General features: G+C 36.8%; 1 protein-coding gene across 1 annotated transcript in view; it reads right to left on the bottom strand.

The window, feature by feature from the left end:
• Positions 1–15,919, bottom strand: part of TAPT1 (transmembrane anterior posterior transformation 1) — a 113,379-nt gene that overhangs the window by 70,976 nt on the left and 26,484 nt on the right. The window contains exon 3 of the mRNA XM_015818816.2: positions 11,852–11,970. Coding sequence (XP_015674302.2) covers positions 11,852–11,970 — 119 coding nt within the window. The remainder of the gene's footprint in view (positions 1–11,851; positions 11,971–15,919) is intronic.

Genomic DNA, 15,919 nt, shown 5'->3' with positions numbered 1-15,919 from the left:
AATAAAGTCTGTCAATGTCACTGCGTCGATGAAGGGCATGATTCATTGTCATTATTTTGCTGGTCTTCCTATCCATTGCTTTTAGTTCTGCTTGAGTCCAGCTGTGTATCTAATGACTGGAATTGCCCAGGTGTTGGTTGCCTTTATGGTATTTCCTCCATTGAGTTTGGACTTTAAGATCTTCTTCACTCTCTTGATTTAGTCACCTCTAATCTTTTTCTTGATTTCAGTGTGCTTGATGTTGTCAGCTTGAAGGATTCCCAAGTATTTGTAGTAATCGTCCTCATCCAGACTCCTTAATATTATTTTCGTGGGTCATCTTGATTCCTTCAGTTTTCACTATTTTTCCTTGTTTGATAGTAAGTGTGGCACATTTGTCCAAGCCAAACTCCATTGCAATATCTTGGCTATATATACGGACAGTGTTGAGCAGCGATTCTATTTCAGATGATGTTTTTCCATACAGTTTCAGATCATCCATGTAAAGGAGGTGGGATAGTCTGGCAGATGTTTGTGATGTCTGTTAGCCATGTCCTGAGTTATTCAGTATTGTTGACAGAGGAAACAGTGCAATAACAAATAGTAATGGTGATAATGAATCTCCTTGAAATATTCCTCTCTTGATGTTAACCTCTCCCAGTCTCTCACCATTGATCTGCAACTGTGTCTTCCATTGTGCCATCGATCTTTGCACAAATTTTCTGATGTTTCTACTGACTCCTGTTATTTCTAGGCACTTGATTATCCAGTCATGTGGCAGAGAGTCAAATGCCTTTTTGTAGTCAATCCATGCCACATTCAGGTTGGTCTTCCTTTTCTTGCAGTTTTCCAAGATCATTTGTCTATTAGGAGTTGATCTTTTGTTCCTCTGCTATTGGGGCGGTTTCCTTTCTGCTCTGGTGGAAAGAGATTGTTTTCAACTAGATGCTGTTGTACTGCATCAGCTACCACACCAGTTAGCAATTTGAAAGTTGTTGGTAAGCAGGTAATTGGCCTGTAGTTGCCTGGTTTGCCCCTTTTGCTGGATTTTTCATTATTAGGTAGGTTTTCCCAGTTGTTAGCCACTTTTCAATTTCTCGTCCTTGTAGTATATTGTTGAACTGCTTGGCAATGAGTGGGTATAGAACAGTTAGATGTTTCAACCAAAACCCATGCATCATCATCATCATCATCATCATCATCATCATCATCATCATCATCATCATCATCATCATTATTATTAAATGGTGAAAACATCATTAAAGCAAATTAATACTTGGACAGTCCTTATTATTCAATATACAGCAGGGATAGTTGATAGTTGTATTCATTTAAGATCAGAACAGTGCAAGCAATGACCCTGTGACACTCTATAGGAAAAAAAGGTTGGACTTTGATGAAGCAAAGAAAGAAGAATATTTAAAAAAAAAAGAGTATTGGACAAATCAACCCAAAGTTCTTACTTGAGGCACAAATGACCAGGCTCAAATTCTACTTAATGAACCCAATAGCCTTCACTTGAACCCATCCTGTGCACAGAAGACCAACTCTTCTCTGGCAATTGATTCCACTAAATACCCTAAAAGACAAGAGCAAATCTGCTGCTTTTTTCTAACTTTAACCTTTTTAAACGAAGTTGTTATAAAATGGGAAAGCTTACAGATATTTATAAAATTTTAGTTCCTCCAATGGAACTATTACCTAGAAAATTTTAAATTTTCAACAATATAAAGGTAAAGTTAGGATTCCCCTATCCAGTTCTATCTAACTCTAGGGGCGGTGTTCATGTCTGTTTCTTAGCCGAGGGAGCCAGCATTATCCAAAGACTTTACCGTGGTCATGTGGCCAGAATGATTGTACACTGAGGTGCATGGAATGCTGGTAACTATTAATCTACTTGCATTGGCATGCTTTTGAACTGCTAGGTGAGCAAAAACTGAGGCAAGTAATGGGAGCTCACTCCATTGCACAGTGCTTGGATTTCAAACTTGGGCTGTCAGCTTTTCAGCTGACAAGTTCTGTCTTCAACCACTGAGCCATTACTCCCCCCTTTCAACAATATAAGTAATGTTATTAACAATACAAGATATACTGCAATGGTTTTAAGGTATCAACCAAAACAAATTGTTGAGGATTTGATTTAAGCCCCATTATGAGGATAGCTAGAACAGCTTTCTTACATGAGAAGGGACATAAATCAAAGAAATATAGTTGTAGAACTTCTAACATCCATGGTTTCAATCTTGGCTGTAGCTTTAATAACTGACTCTGAAAGTAGAGTAAAGAAAGTTCTGCATCTATGAATCTGTGAAATAACAAAAACTAGCCAACTGCATCCGTACCAAAGCCTATCTTTAAATTAATGTCCCAAGCTTCACTATTTGTACACTGTCGTTCCTCCTTCAACTTATCCAATTAACCTGTGAATATGCCAAATTTTTTTGCAAGTTCTTATTGCAAACACATAGAAAAATCATCACTGGAAGAATTTGAAAATCTGAAATAAGACAGGTAAACTTATTTCTTTTCTTGTGCCTAAGAAAAAAATAGTATGAATTTTGTAGCCTTAGAATATAATTAAACCTACTTTAATAATACAATTAAACCTACTTGAATATGCCAGCAAATGCAGTGCCCACACAATCAATCTCATCTATAATACCTAGCTGGGATTCACATCATTTTCAGGAGCAAGATTTTTTAAGAGCATAATCTCACATTATATGAAATGGTAAAATATTACAACCAAAAGTGTAATACATGAATGAAAACACATGCATTGTATTCACAAAGCTTTATTATAGTATTATAGCCATATGATAAATGAAAGAACCTCGGGGAAAAGTTTTGGGATGTTTATAGCATGCATTTTTATAACAAATATATAAATAGACTAGTAAGTTTCTTTCAGCACAATCACCAACATGCTCCCATTCAGCCAAACAATATGCTAAGAAAAAAATAATAAATACCAACCTCATTCTTAGGCCCATCCTTAGGTGATAGCTGTCTCAAAACAAACATGGCAAAATGAGACAATGTGGGACAATTAAATTTTAAAACATTTCCTCTAAAATAGTATCTTAAAAGTACAGCCAGGTCATTATTACAACAGGTAATCATGTTGGAGGTGACTGCTGGATTAATGGCAGACACCACGTTTCTCCCCCCCCCCCAACACACACACTCTCCTCTCTACCCGTCCATCTTTTTGGTTATCATATTGATGTATTCTCATTACATTCTTTTTCATTGTTTGTTTTATTGTTCTACTATTTTACTTCTGCTCTGTTTACACTCCTTTCATTTTCTTCCTTTTTATTATTGTAAGCCATCTAGAGTAGCCCCAAGGCAAGATAGGCAACAAATAAATTTAACAAATAAATAAATACATTTAAAACCACAGTCATTTTTTATCATTGTGCACATAACTGTTACCTTTTATTGTACATTTTCGTACAAAGGGAAAATTGTATTTGAGGAAGGGGGAGAACCAGTGGGTTAACTTGCCATTAAATGCATGATTTATGCCATGTTTCTCATTAAGTATGATCCAAAAAATTCTGGTTTACTGTTATGAACACAACAAAAAAAACCAGGGTTAAATTATCATGCCTTAAAAGGTGAAATACAGGTAATCCCTGAGTTATGAGGGTTCACTTAGCGCCCGTTCCAAGTTACATGACAAGCACCCCCTAGTGCTTACAAACAAGTCCCCAAATCACGAATCTTGCTGCACCACAGCAGTCGTTTGCCCTTATGAACGACCGCAGAGGCTCTGCAATATTCATCCTATTTTCTGCTCCCTCCCCACAACTGCTTCACCCTCCCTTCCTGCCGCACTGGACTCGCTTACCTTGCAAAAATCCTTTCTGCCACAGTTTCTTTCCATTTGAGGGAGAGGAGAGTCAGCTTGGAAATGCTTTTCGCGCTGAGAATGGAAGTTTCTGGAGTCCATGATCTCGTGCGAGTGTTTGAAGTTGCGCCAAATCACAGACCTCAGAAACTTTCATTCTCTATGCAAAAGGTATTAGTGGTGTCTGTCTCCTGCTCCTGCCCCCAACTCCTTTCTGCCTGAGGGCAGCCCCGAAGCCTTCAACTGAGGGAGAAGCCAGACCCCTCGCACCCGCGTCCAGCCACTGTGCGGGGGGTTGAAGTGACCCCGTTCTCCCTGGAGCCTTGGAGGCCTCCTCCAAGCTGCCAGGAACGGAGGCCGGGGGAGGCTTCTGGTGCCTCCAGAGGTTGGATCCAGGCCTTGGAGGCCTCCTCCAGGCTGCTGCTACCTGGAACAGAGGTCGGGGGAGGCTTCTGCATGCCTCCAGAGGTTGGATCCTGGCCTTGGAGGCCTCCTCCAGGCTGCTGCCGCCTGGAACAGAGGTCGGAGAGGCTTCTGCGTGCCTCTGGAGGTTGGACCCAGGTCTCGGAGGCCTACTCCAAGCTGTTGCGACCCAGAATAGAGGTCGGGGGAGGCTTCTGCGTGCCTTCGGAAGTCCATTCCTGGCAGCAGCAGCCTAGAGGCCTCTAAGGTCTGGATCTAACCTCCAGAGGCACACAGAAGCCTCCTCCAACCTCCATTCCAGGTGTAAACAGCTTGGAACAGGCCTGAGAGGCCTGGATCCAACCTCCAGAGGCATGCAGGAGCCTTCCCTGGCCTCCTTTCTGGGGGGCGACCACCGCGTGGCTCCGGAGTTGAGGGGAGCAAGAGGCAGGCACCGCAAACAGCACGAGAGTTCAGGCACCCATTCTCTGCAAAAGAGGATCAGTGCCTGAACTCGCGCAATATTATGGCACCCAAGAGCTTGACTCTCCTGTCCCTCAAAAGCAAGAACCGCAGCAGAGAGGAGACAGATATTTTCATGGTACGTGAGTCCGGTGCAGCAAGAAGGGAGGAGGAAGCATAAGGTATCTTAGTAGGTCGGGGAGGCCTTGGGTGCCTATTCCATCACTAAGCCCTCCATGGCCTTCCCAACCCTGAGGTAATACATGTGTACTTAACGAGCCGTGTTCATCTTAACAAGCAGGGTGTGATCTCATTTGAGGTATGAGATTCACTCCCACAAATTTTCGAGTTACAAATGGAATGGGCAGGCTCCATTACATTCGTAACTCGAGACTATCTGTAAAGTCAGAGTTTACAGAGTGTAATAGGAACATTCAGTTTCATGCAGGCCTGAAGTGAAATGCCAAAGCTGGCATAAGAGAAGATGAAGGGCTAAATAAAATTAAAAAGTATACAAAAAAACAAAAGAAAATTCGTTTCTAGTTTTAGAAACACTTTTCAAAATGAAGCTAAGGAATACCATTTAAATCAAATGACTTTGTTCAATGTGCTGCTGAGTAGAAGCCAAGCTTTTTACATTTGAATTCAGTGTAATTCAGTGTAATTCTTTTTACATTTGAATTCAGTGTAATTCTGAATTAGATTTTCAGTGATTGTGTGAAGAAAAGCAATTCTGCTTTAACAAAATCACTATAGATTCCCATCTCAAGCTGCAAAAGCTGTCAGTTTTGGGGGGCCATCCCATTTTAAATGTGGTTCTTTTAAAAGCAAATAAGGCTTAAAAAAGCAGCCCTATTTAAATGAGCATGTAATTATTTTGTACAGTACAGTATTCCCAAAACCATATCCATAAATTTATTGCTGATTATTTTAAGTGACCTGAAAACCAGTACTGTAACTATAATAACAAAAACAGATTTATTTATTTTTTACATTATAGACAACTTAGCAAATTCTCATTTCCCCAACATGGTTAAAATCTCATCTCAGGAGCTTTGATTATTACTACTTCCAACAAATACAAGAATTACAAACTTCCCCCAGAAATTGGCAGAACAACGATAACCTTTAATGAAACGTAACAATTATTTCCTTAAATTTCTCAATATTTTTCAAAGGACGCTCTAGGGGGTTATTGCAAGAAAGTTCATTTCTCTGAAGGGTCTGACCATGGAGGAACCAGGAAAATGCAGAACGTTGCTTAATAGCAATAGCAATAGCACTTAGACTTATATACCACTTCATAGTGCTTTAAAGCGCTCTCTAAGCAGTTTGCAGAATCAGCATATTGCCCCCAAATAATCTGGGTCCTCATTTTACTGATGTTGGAAGGATTGAAGGCTGAGCCAACCTGGATTTTTATTTTTGGATACTTTGGATCCCGAAAAGTCCCTATTATAGAATTTTATTATTCTACCTACCTATTAAGTTGGAAAATATTGTTTTTTTTCTCTTCTTTTAACTGGATAAAAACTATATCGGTGTCTGGAAAAAGGTTTCATAGCCTACTGGGGACATCTTGTGGCGAAATTTGGCACAGCAACTGTATTTTTTTGATTTTGAGGCCGGATTTGACCTTCAAATCATTACAAAAGGGAAAAGATAAGACTTGGAAACAGCTGGGTGGTGAAACCAACTGCTAGAAATTGTGGAGGTGGATACTGGCTGACTGTTATTAAACACTAATCATAGCCTCTACCAAAAGATTATTTTTAATCACCACAGAAATGGAGGAACCTTACCCACAACTTAACTATAACCTTATACTGGAAAAAATCCTTGAACATACTGAGCAAATGAATTCCAGAATGAAAGCTAAAGATGTTACCCTAGAACTACAAATTGAACCCCAGACTCCAACTGATCAACTTACAGGCCAAGGAATAGCAGAGGAGGAACAGATTAACATCAAAGGGGACTTTACACAATACTACGTACAACCTATTGAGATAGAGGAACTTTATCCACAACTTAATTATAAACTTATATTAGAATTTTTTTTTGAAGCTACTAAACAAATGAATTCCAGAATGAAAGCCAAAGATGCTACCCCAAATCTACAAATTGAATTCCAGACTCCAACTGATCAACCTATAAGCCAAAAAACAATAGAAGAGGAACAAACCAACATCAAAGAGGACTTTACACAATACTACCTACAACCTATTGAGAATTTTGATGAGCAAAGAGCGACTCTAATTAAACCATATGTAATTTCAAAAGCAACAGGAACCAATCTGCAAACACGATATATTAAGAACTTTGACAACCTTGACAACCAATTAGTAACCACAACACTGGATATGACTGACTATGCTACTCAGATGATATTGGAAAAAGGAGAAGAGGAAGAAGACCAGACTGAACTGACGATAAACATGCCTAACCAAACATGGAGATCTGAATTATTAGGGCAACAACCTAATAATTACAAAGGAGCTAGTCCCTTTGAAAAATTGATAACTGGATGCTCTCCGTTGACTCAAATGATATGTGTAGGAATGAAGGGAGACCTATCTGATGATATAGAGGTCTGGTATGGAAGCCTGCTTGGCACAAAAAGAAAGCTAAAGTTAGATTTATAAATGGGATTTAAAATTACATTTAATGGGTTAAAAAGATTTTTAGAGATATTGATTGAATAGTTAGGATTTAGATTCATAATGGAGATGAAAACTAACTGTTAGATCATAGTTTTGAATTGTGATATGGAAAAGGTTTTGAGACAATGGAAGATACTTTATTAGTAATTGGGGAGTTACTAGGATAAGAAATAGAATATATCTGTGAAATAGAGTAAGAATGTAATTTTTGGAATAATATGGCTATTTCAGATATGATAATTATTTTATAATGGAATGAGAATAAGGAAATGGATTCGTGAAATGGGGAGCTATTAGGACAAGAAATAAAATAGATTTAGGAAAAGTAAGAATGTAACTTTTGGAATAATATGTTTATTCAAGATATCATAATTATTATGTAATGAAATGAGGGAAATTAGGGCTACATGAAGTGTAAATAATATGGTCATTTAAGGCTAATTGGAATATGGTAATTGGAATTATGTAAAGCTTAAAAACAGGACATGAATCTGTATAAGTAAAATGTTATTGACAAATGTATTGATTGATTGAGCTCCATTTAGAAATGTATTAACTTTAATATGTTATATTAATTAAGGGAAATAGAGAGGAAACCTTTAAGGAGTTAACCTGAGGAATATATGTATGACTTTGTTATTGGATTATTGATTACCCCATCACCACGTTGTTTCCTAAGCACTTGGATGTAAAAACTGGAAAATTAATAAAACCTGTTTAAAAAGAAAAAAGAAATAAGGATATAAAAAAAATTACATTCTTCATATTGTTGTAAATAAGGATCACCACTGAACTAGAAAAGGATGTTTCGGTTATTGGAATATTTTAGGTTGAAATAATATATAACACTTGGTTTGAATAATGTACAAGAAGCAAAAATAAAAGAGATACAAAGGAAAGAACTATAGGGTACTTAATCTGTTGCGATCTTGAAAAAAATAGAATGGAGAAACACATAGAATGGAATATGATGCTGTGCCTAAAGGAGTATTTTTCAAGCAGCTCAGTCCAAAGAGAATATTCACAGAGAAAGGAAGACAATAAGCAACCACCAACAGATTTAGCTACTTTTGTACCTCATTTCTGAAAATTGCAGTTGTTAAACATTCCCATCTACATGATGGAATGATGCCTTTTTCTATTGCAAAGTTTATTGTTAAACATATGGACAGTTCAAGAAAACTATAAAACACCAAACTTTTATTGTTATGAAACAAGCATACAGAGGTGTATATCATGATGAATAGAGGAAAAAACAAGATCAAATCTGAAACATTTATGAAATATTGACAATATCAAAAAGGTATTTTGAGCAGTGCCACTAATGGATACATGGGTAGCATCCACATTATATATCCACTGATGGAGCCACATACCTCAACAACATAAAATCTTATTCTATCCTAATCTCTAAAATCTACTCTAGGATGCTGAGGAAGAGATTTGGAATACAAAATGGAAAGGGAGCAGAAATCACTGAACTTTTACAGTTACTCAAACAATGAATCTGACTTGTGCTCAAGGTCTTTGTAGCATCTTCTGTATGTTAATTAGAAGTACTCAACAATTAATTGATTTAAAAATTAAAAAAAAACTAAGTACCTGCACTGCTGGCAAAAGACAATTCATACATTCATTTTTTCCCATCAGCCCTGTGATACCATGTTTCCCTGAAGATAAGACTGGGTCTTTTTTTTTTATTGCCTCCGAAAGAGGAACCAGGTCTTATTTTGGGGGGAAGGGTGCCTTTTCTTCTCACCTCCGGCACCAACAGCCCCACCTAGCCAGCCCACTTCTTCTGCGGCTGAAAGAGCAGCTTCATTCTGCAGCTCAGAATGGAGCTCGGGCCTGCATCTCACACTCAGGCCTTTCTGGAAGACCTCTGCAGCTGATAATCAAGCAATGGATTCAATCCATAGCTAGGTTCTCGGCTGCAGAAGCCTTCCGGAAAGGCCTGACTGCGAAATGCAGGCCTGTGGACGCCGCAAAAGTGGGCCAGTGAGGAGAAGCCTGGCTGCAAGGTAAGTGGGTGTGAGGCACATGGGGCAGCTCTACCCCCCACCCCAGCTTGATTTTTAGGCGTGCGCCTCACCCCAAAACTAGGGCTTATTTTTGGGGTAGGGCTTATATTAGGCCCACCCTTAAAAATCAAGCTAGGACTTATTTTCAGGGTAGGTCTTACTTTCGGGAAAACATGGTAGGTAATCTATACAATGTTGGTTTATCTACTGATTTATTTACCAGGCAACCCTGGGTGGATAATAAAACTTAAAAACATCAAGCAAATAAAGTGGGCTACATATGAAATGTTTTTTCTCCATGCAGATCAAAAAGAATGTGCTCAGCAACATTAAATGTTAATAATAACTGTTGATTGTTTAGAAAATTCTGCCCAGAGCTATATACCGTATTTTCCGGCGTATAAGACGACTTTCTAAACCCTTAAAATCTTCTCAAAAGTCGGGGGTCGTCTTATACGCCCAGTCGTCTTATATGCCGGAAAATATGGTATTGCAGTTAGTAAAATAGAAGTGGTTTCTGTTTAGAACAATGAGTATGTATCAACACAATTTAGTGGGATTTTGAGTGGGAATTCTCACTGCAACAAAGAGCCTTGTTTAAATCCTCCACCTGACCACGAAACCCAGGGTATAACTTTAGTCAATTATTAAGTAAAGGAGTCCCTGCGGATTTTATTCTGTTAGTCTTTGTTACTATAGACGGTGGTGCTCATCTCTGTTCCAAGGCCATTGTGGGCTCAAACCTGGGCTGTTGGCTTTCCAGCTGAAAAGTCCAGCACACTGAGCCACCTCACTGCCCAATATTAGATAGCTGAACAAATTAAATTACTGAATGATGGTTGTGAATACTTATATTCCATCCATCTTCACGGTAGTTTTTTTCACTTGATTCACCTTGGAGATGGATGGCATATAAGTATAATAATTAATAAAAATAAATGTTTTTTTTAATTTACTATCTTTAATCTTTATGAAGTGAAAAGAAACTAGAGCTAGAATTAGACAATGTGGAACCTTACAATAAACGAAGTGAATGGAACTAGAGACATTTGATAAAGTATTAAAATTGTACACAATGTGGATAAAGAATTCCAGTCATTTTTTTCACATTTTTAATTATAACCTATACTATATTCTAGGTAGCAGTATTGAATGGCTTTGTTTGGACTTTGTAGGCAGAACTGGTTAGTAAATATTTAGGCAGTATGGGAGATCACCAGGAAATTCTGAGATTGTACACAAGACTGGGAAATTGACAAAATAATTCTGAAGAAAATAAGGGCAAACCATTTGTATTTTCTTCCAAAAACAGCACATGTAGAGCTAGGTGAACAACACTAACTGAAGGAGAGTTTACTGAATACATATCTATAGTGTATTTAAGTACAAAAATATATGATGGTCCCTGAAACTATATTTTAAACTACAACTATAAATAAATATGTGATTCCCATCCTTTGCTGGGCTTTAAGCACCCATCTCATGAATAGGAGCTCATGATCCTTTTGTGCCCATCAGGATTTTTTGTACACAAGTTGATTATGCTTTGGCTTCTCTTACTCTACCCCTTCTCCCTAAATGGGTTAAGGTTACTGATCAATGTAAATCTATTTACTCATACCATAACTGAAACAAGAATACCACATCAATAGATTTTTAACTTAGTGCCAGCCAAAAAAGAGCCAGACTAATAAACAGAATTGTTCTTTAGAAATTTAACATTTTATTATTAACATTTTATCTTATTCTACAAGAAAATAAATTTCCCGTCGCAATTGATGGTATAATGTATTCACTTCAATAAAAATGCAATTCAGAATAACTTAAATTGTGCACATTGTTAAATTAACCAAACTTTGATTAGAAAATTATAAATCCTTAGCCACAGATTCCTGCATTTAACATATTTTGGTTTGAAGCATTGCTTTTAGTTCAGAATGCAGCTCAGATCATTTACTTATTTTTGGAAGTCTTAAAGAGAAATATGGTTTTCATATTATAAAGCACTATTTCAGTGTTATAAAAAGATTCTGTGCACCTATGTTCCCATTAGAAGAGCCATATCACCAGAGACATTTTAAGAATACATTTGTTTATATTTTATTTATTTTAATGGACTTAATAGACCACTCCAATTACGAACAATGCACGTGATATGAACCCTGGCTCTTGGAAGAAAAATCAGTAGCTACATTGCCAAATGAATTGTAATTTAATTATACCAAATTCACAGGATAAAGTTCTTATGGAGGTTAATTAATGCTTCATTCATCACTTTTAAAGTTCCATAAATGTCTTCAGCAGCTATACAGAACTCAGCCAGGTGAATCATTGAAACAAATGTAAATGTTAGACTCTTCAGTCCTGAAGAAACAATTATTAAACTACATCACTTAAAATGAATTAAAACTAAAGTATATAAACAATTAAACATTATTTTTACATAGCAGGAAGAGTAAAAAGCTTACCGCAAGCTGCTACAAGGCAATGTGATGAACCTGAACACTGCCAGAAAAACTCTCAATGGGAGGAGAGTGAATACATAAAGGAAAGCATCCAGGCACAAAAAGATTCCAAAAATCATCAACTACAGGACAGAAAGAGAAAGAGAAAGAGAGAGAGAGATTATTACATAATTATATAATTACATGCAGAACAGATATGACTGTAATCATAACTATCTTCAACAAAACATAAAATTATACGTCAATACAAAATTCTATTTGAGGCCTGGCAAAACCAGTAGATTTTCACAATTTCCTACATTTTTATTAGAAGCTAGGGAGAGGCACTTCTCCAGAGAGGAAATTCCAATTTTACACCAGAGAAGGAACAGTGAAGTTCTCATTTAGCAAGGTACTATTTATATGGAGAGTAGAAAAGAAGTTGGAACACATTCAGCAAAAGCTCTCTTTTTAAGCCGCTGGCACCTGAACTTTGCAGATTTTCATGCCTTCAGTGACCCTAATCTTCACTCAGGAGATGAAGTGCTCTGAGACATTGTCTCAGATCATCAGCCTTGACCTTCTATACATGTTACAACAGCTATGAATTTTACAGAACTCACTTCATATATAAACATCTTTCCTCCAGACATTTTCTTCTTATACAACCGGATAACATTTTGTCTATTTAGAAAACAAAAATCCACATCCAAAAGAATTGTAATCACAGACTTCTGATTTGCTGTCACGAATGCTGCAGACGCTGGAAGGCGAGCTCCGTCTTCCGCGTTTGATTTCGCACCACTGGGGGGTAGAAAGTCGCCCTGTAGGGGCGACAAGTAAGGAGGGGACCCCCCCTTGATTGCAGGAGGGTGGCAGCTTTCCACTTGATCTGGGGCAGCCCTCCAAGCCGGCGGACGAAAGACTGGCCATAGAAATATGGCCCGTCACTAGGATGCAGACAGTCGAAGTCAAACTTACCACCAGGCACTTCTAAAGCAGCGCGGATGAGACTGGGTGAGATCTGAACCTCTCTTCAATCCTAACTATCTTTTTTACCTGTATAAGCTACCCAAAGTATTTTCCCCCCTGTGGAGAGAGGGAAGGGAAATCCTACCCCACCCTCTAAGAGCAGTGGCGACTGACTATCCAGGGGAGTTTAAAACGTTGAAAGAATAACCTTATTTTAACTGGATTTATATGTTTCTAAAATTTGGGGACCAAAAGATTTCTTACCCCTATTGAAGATTTGAATTTTTACTTACAAAAAAGAAGTAAAATTGGGAAAAGAATTATAAAAATTTTGGATTTAAAAAACCTTAAATGGCATTGGTGACATCTTGTGGCTAAATCTGATACTACAACCTGTTATTGTCTAAAAGAGACTTGGCTTGAAGCCCAGACTACAGATAAGACTCCTTTAACCTTGGCAGATATCAGCTGTGAGATGCTCAGCTGTGTTCTATACTCAGTGATAAATTTATTTCCATCCCTGATTGTAAAGCTTTTAATTTAATACATCACTAAGAGAATATAGATGAAGATCAGGAACAGATTCTTTCTATGTTGAAAGCAATTCATGAAACTATTCTTATAGCTTCTGACGAAATAAGACGCTATAGAAAAGAACAAGATGTCAGCCTAGATATTCAAACCCTAACTTTGACTACAATTAAAGAATCAACTACGCAGAACAAATAGAAGAAGTGGAACAATCAAACATTATAATAGAGAATTCAATGGACCAACAAACACAGTTAATGGAAAACCCACAAAAGGAACTGATAACACTGAAAATGGAAAAGACTTACTATGTACACCAAAGAAATCTGAGGAGCAAGAAGAAGAACAGACCGAAGGGAAGATAAACATTCCAGGACAACTATGGGGAGATGGAATAATAGAGAGACGATTTGTTAGTCCTTCCAAAAGAATGGTGATTGGATGGTCTCTTTTATTTCAAATAATATATACAATAACAGAGGGAGATCTATTCGCTGATTTAAAAGCACGGACATGGAAGGCGAGTTGGCAAAGAAAGAAAGCTAGAATAAGGCGGAAGAAAATTGGGGTTTGGATTTATTAGTGAGGATGTTATGTCATTAATTAAAATAGAATATACTCAAACAGACAAGATGTGTACTTTGAATACTAGATTATGTTATGAATTGAGATAAAGAAAACTTTGGTCATTTAAAACTTAGAAGTATAAATATCGAAAGTTAAATTTGAATATTGATGGGAAATTAAAAATTGGGGAAAACAAATAAATAGGATATTGATTGTCTATAAAGATTGAATGTAAAAGTAATTAAGATATGTATAAGCTAAAAAAATTGATAAATGTAATAAACATGTCTTTACATAGTTGATAAAATAAGAACTGTATTAGTTTAAATACGAGATAGTAGATATTAAGAGAAAAAGAGAGGAAGTATTTGATGTTGAAATAAGGGAAATTTTGGTCATTAAATTTAAGACATTTGGAAATTAGTAGAAAATAAGAATGTTATACTGTATTATCAACTAGATGATGTAAGATGGTGAGAAATAGAATATATTCAAATAGATAGGACATGTATCTTGAACATTAGGTTTTGTGATGAATTGTGGTAAAGAAAACTTTGGTTACCTAAAACTTGGAAATTATAAATATTAAATGTTAAATTTAAATATTGATGGGAAACCAAAAATTGGGAAAAACTAATTACAGGATATTGATTGTCTATAAAGATTGAATGTTAAAGCAATTAGGATATGTATAAGCTAAAAACTATTGATAAATGTAACAATGATATTTTTACTTAATTGATATAATAAGAATTGCATTAGCTTAAACATGAGACAGTAAATACTAAGGGAAAAAGAGAAGAAATATTTAATGTGGTAGTTTGAGATTTGTACTAAAGACACTTGTATGTTGTTGAATTATTGATTAACCCAGCCGCCACGTTGCTTTTTAAATACTTAAATGTAAAACTAGAAAATCAATAAAACTTTAAAAAAAAGAATTGTGATCACAATTCCTACCCAATTCCTAGCATTTTTATACAATCCCTTTTCAATCAATCAATCAATCAATCAATCAATCAATCAATCAATCAATCAAATTTCTACCCCTACCATGTCACTAAAGAGACTGGGTACTTATTGACAAGTTGACTTTGGGATCCAGTTTCCATATAAGCCAAATGTATACCTTAGCCCTGAAAGGCCGGATCTGATCCTTGGTTGTACATCTTTGGCTGAGAAAATGTTACAAAAATGTCATGCAACATACAGGGTGTAAACCAGTAGATATAGAACATATTACAGTTCTATCAAGGTTTTAGCCAATTAAAAACATACATTTTTCCCATTAGTTAGATGCATAAGTTTTCTCGCACCTATGACACATTTATGTATCGCTTTGCATACATTTTCTAAATCAGGTAAGATTAGAACCTTCAAAATAAGCAGCACAAGTACTTGAGAAAGAAGGCACATTTCCCTTCCTAATATTTACAGCAGAAGAAAGTAAACATTTTGAACAACTGCTGATAATACATCTGGCTGCTACTATTGTTTTCTTGAGCCCACAATTTCAGTTATAAGTCAGGACAGTCATAAAGCAGGTCACAATGTGTTTCAGTGTTAGCACAAGAAATAATGCATATAAAATTAACAATCTTGTCTCTTATTTAATCTCCTTCAAAAGCCTTCAGTGTTGGTGGTCATCATCATATCTTCTGATATGGTCATGATCTCTACAGAGGATTCATTTCTGGAGGATGAGAATAAGTCTAAAAATCAATCTGAGGCTAGCATATGTCCAGATCCTAGGTTCATCTAGTAGGAAAGAGATGGCCTCCGCAGGCCTAGGTCCTGTATCCACTGATCCTGATCAACACGCCTCAGAGCCAAATATATGCTGATAGGGAACAATTAGAAGGTTAAGAAGCAAACTGTACGATTTACTCAGTAGTTAATATTACAGGTAACCCTCGACTTACAACCATTTATTTACAAACAATTCAGAGTTACAATGGCACTGAAAAATAAGTGATTTATAACTGGTCTTTGTGCTTAGGACCTTTGCAGCATCCCCACGTT

Source organism: Protobothrops mucrosquamatus, unplaced genomic scaffold (genome assembly GCF_001527695.2).
Source record: "Protobothrops mucrosquamatus isolate PMUCROS unplaced genomic scaffold, P.Mucros_1.0 scaffold796, whole genome shotgun sequence".
Classification (NCBI taxonomy): domain Eukaryota; kingdom Metazoa; phylum Chordata; class Lepidosauria; order Squamata; family Viperidae; genus Protobothrops; species Protobothrops mucrosquamatus.
The sequence above is the reverse complement of the archived record's forward strand: the minus strand, read 5'-3'. Positions and strand labels throughout refer to the sequence as shown.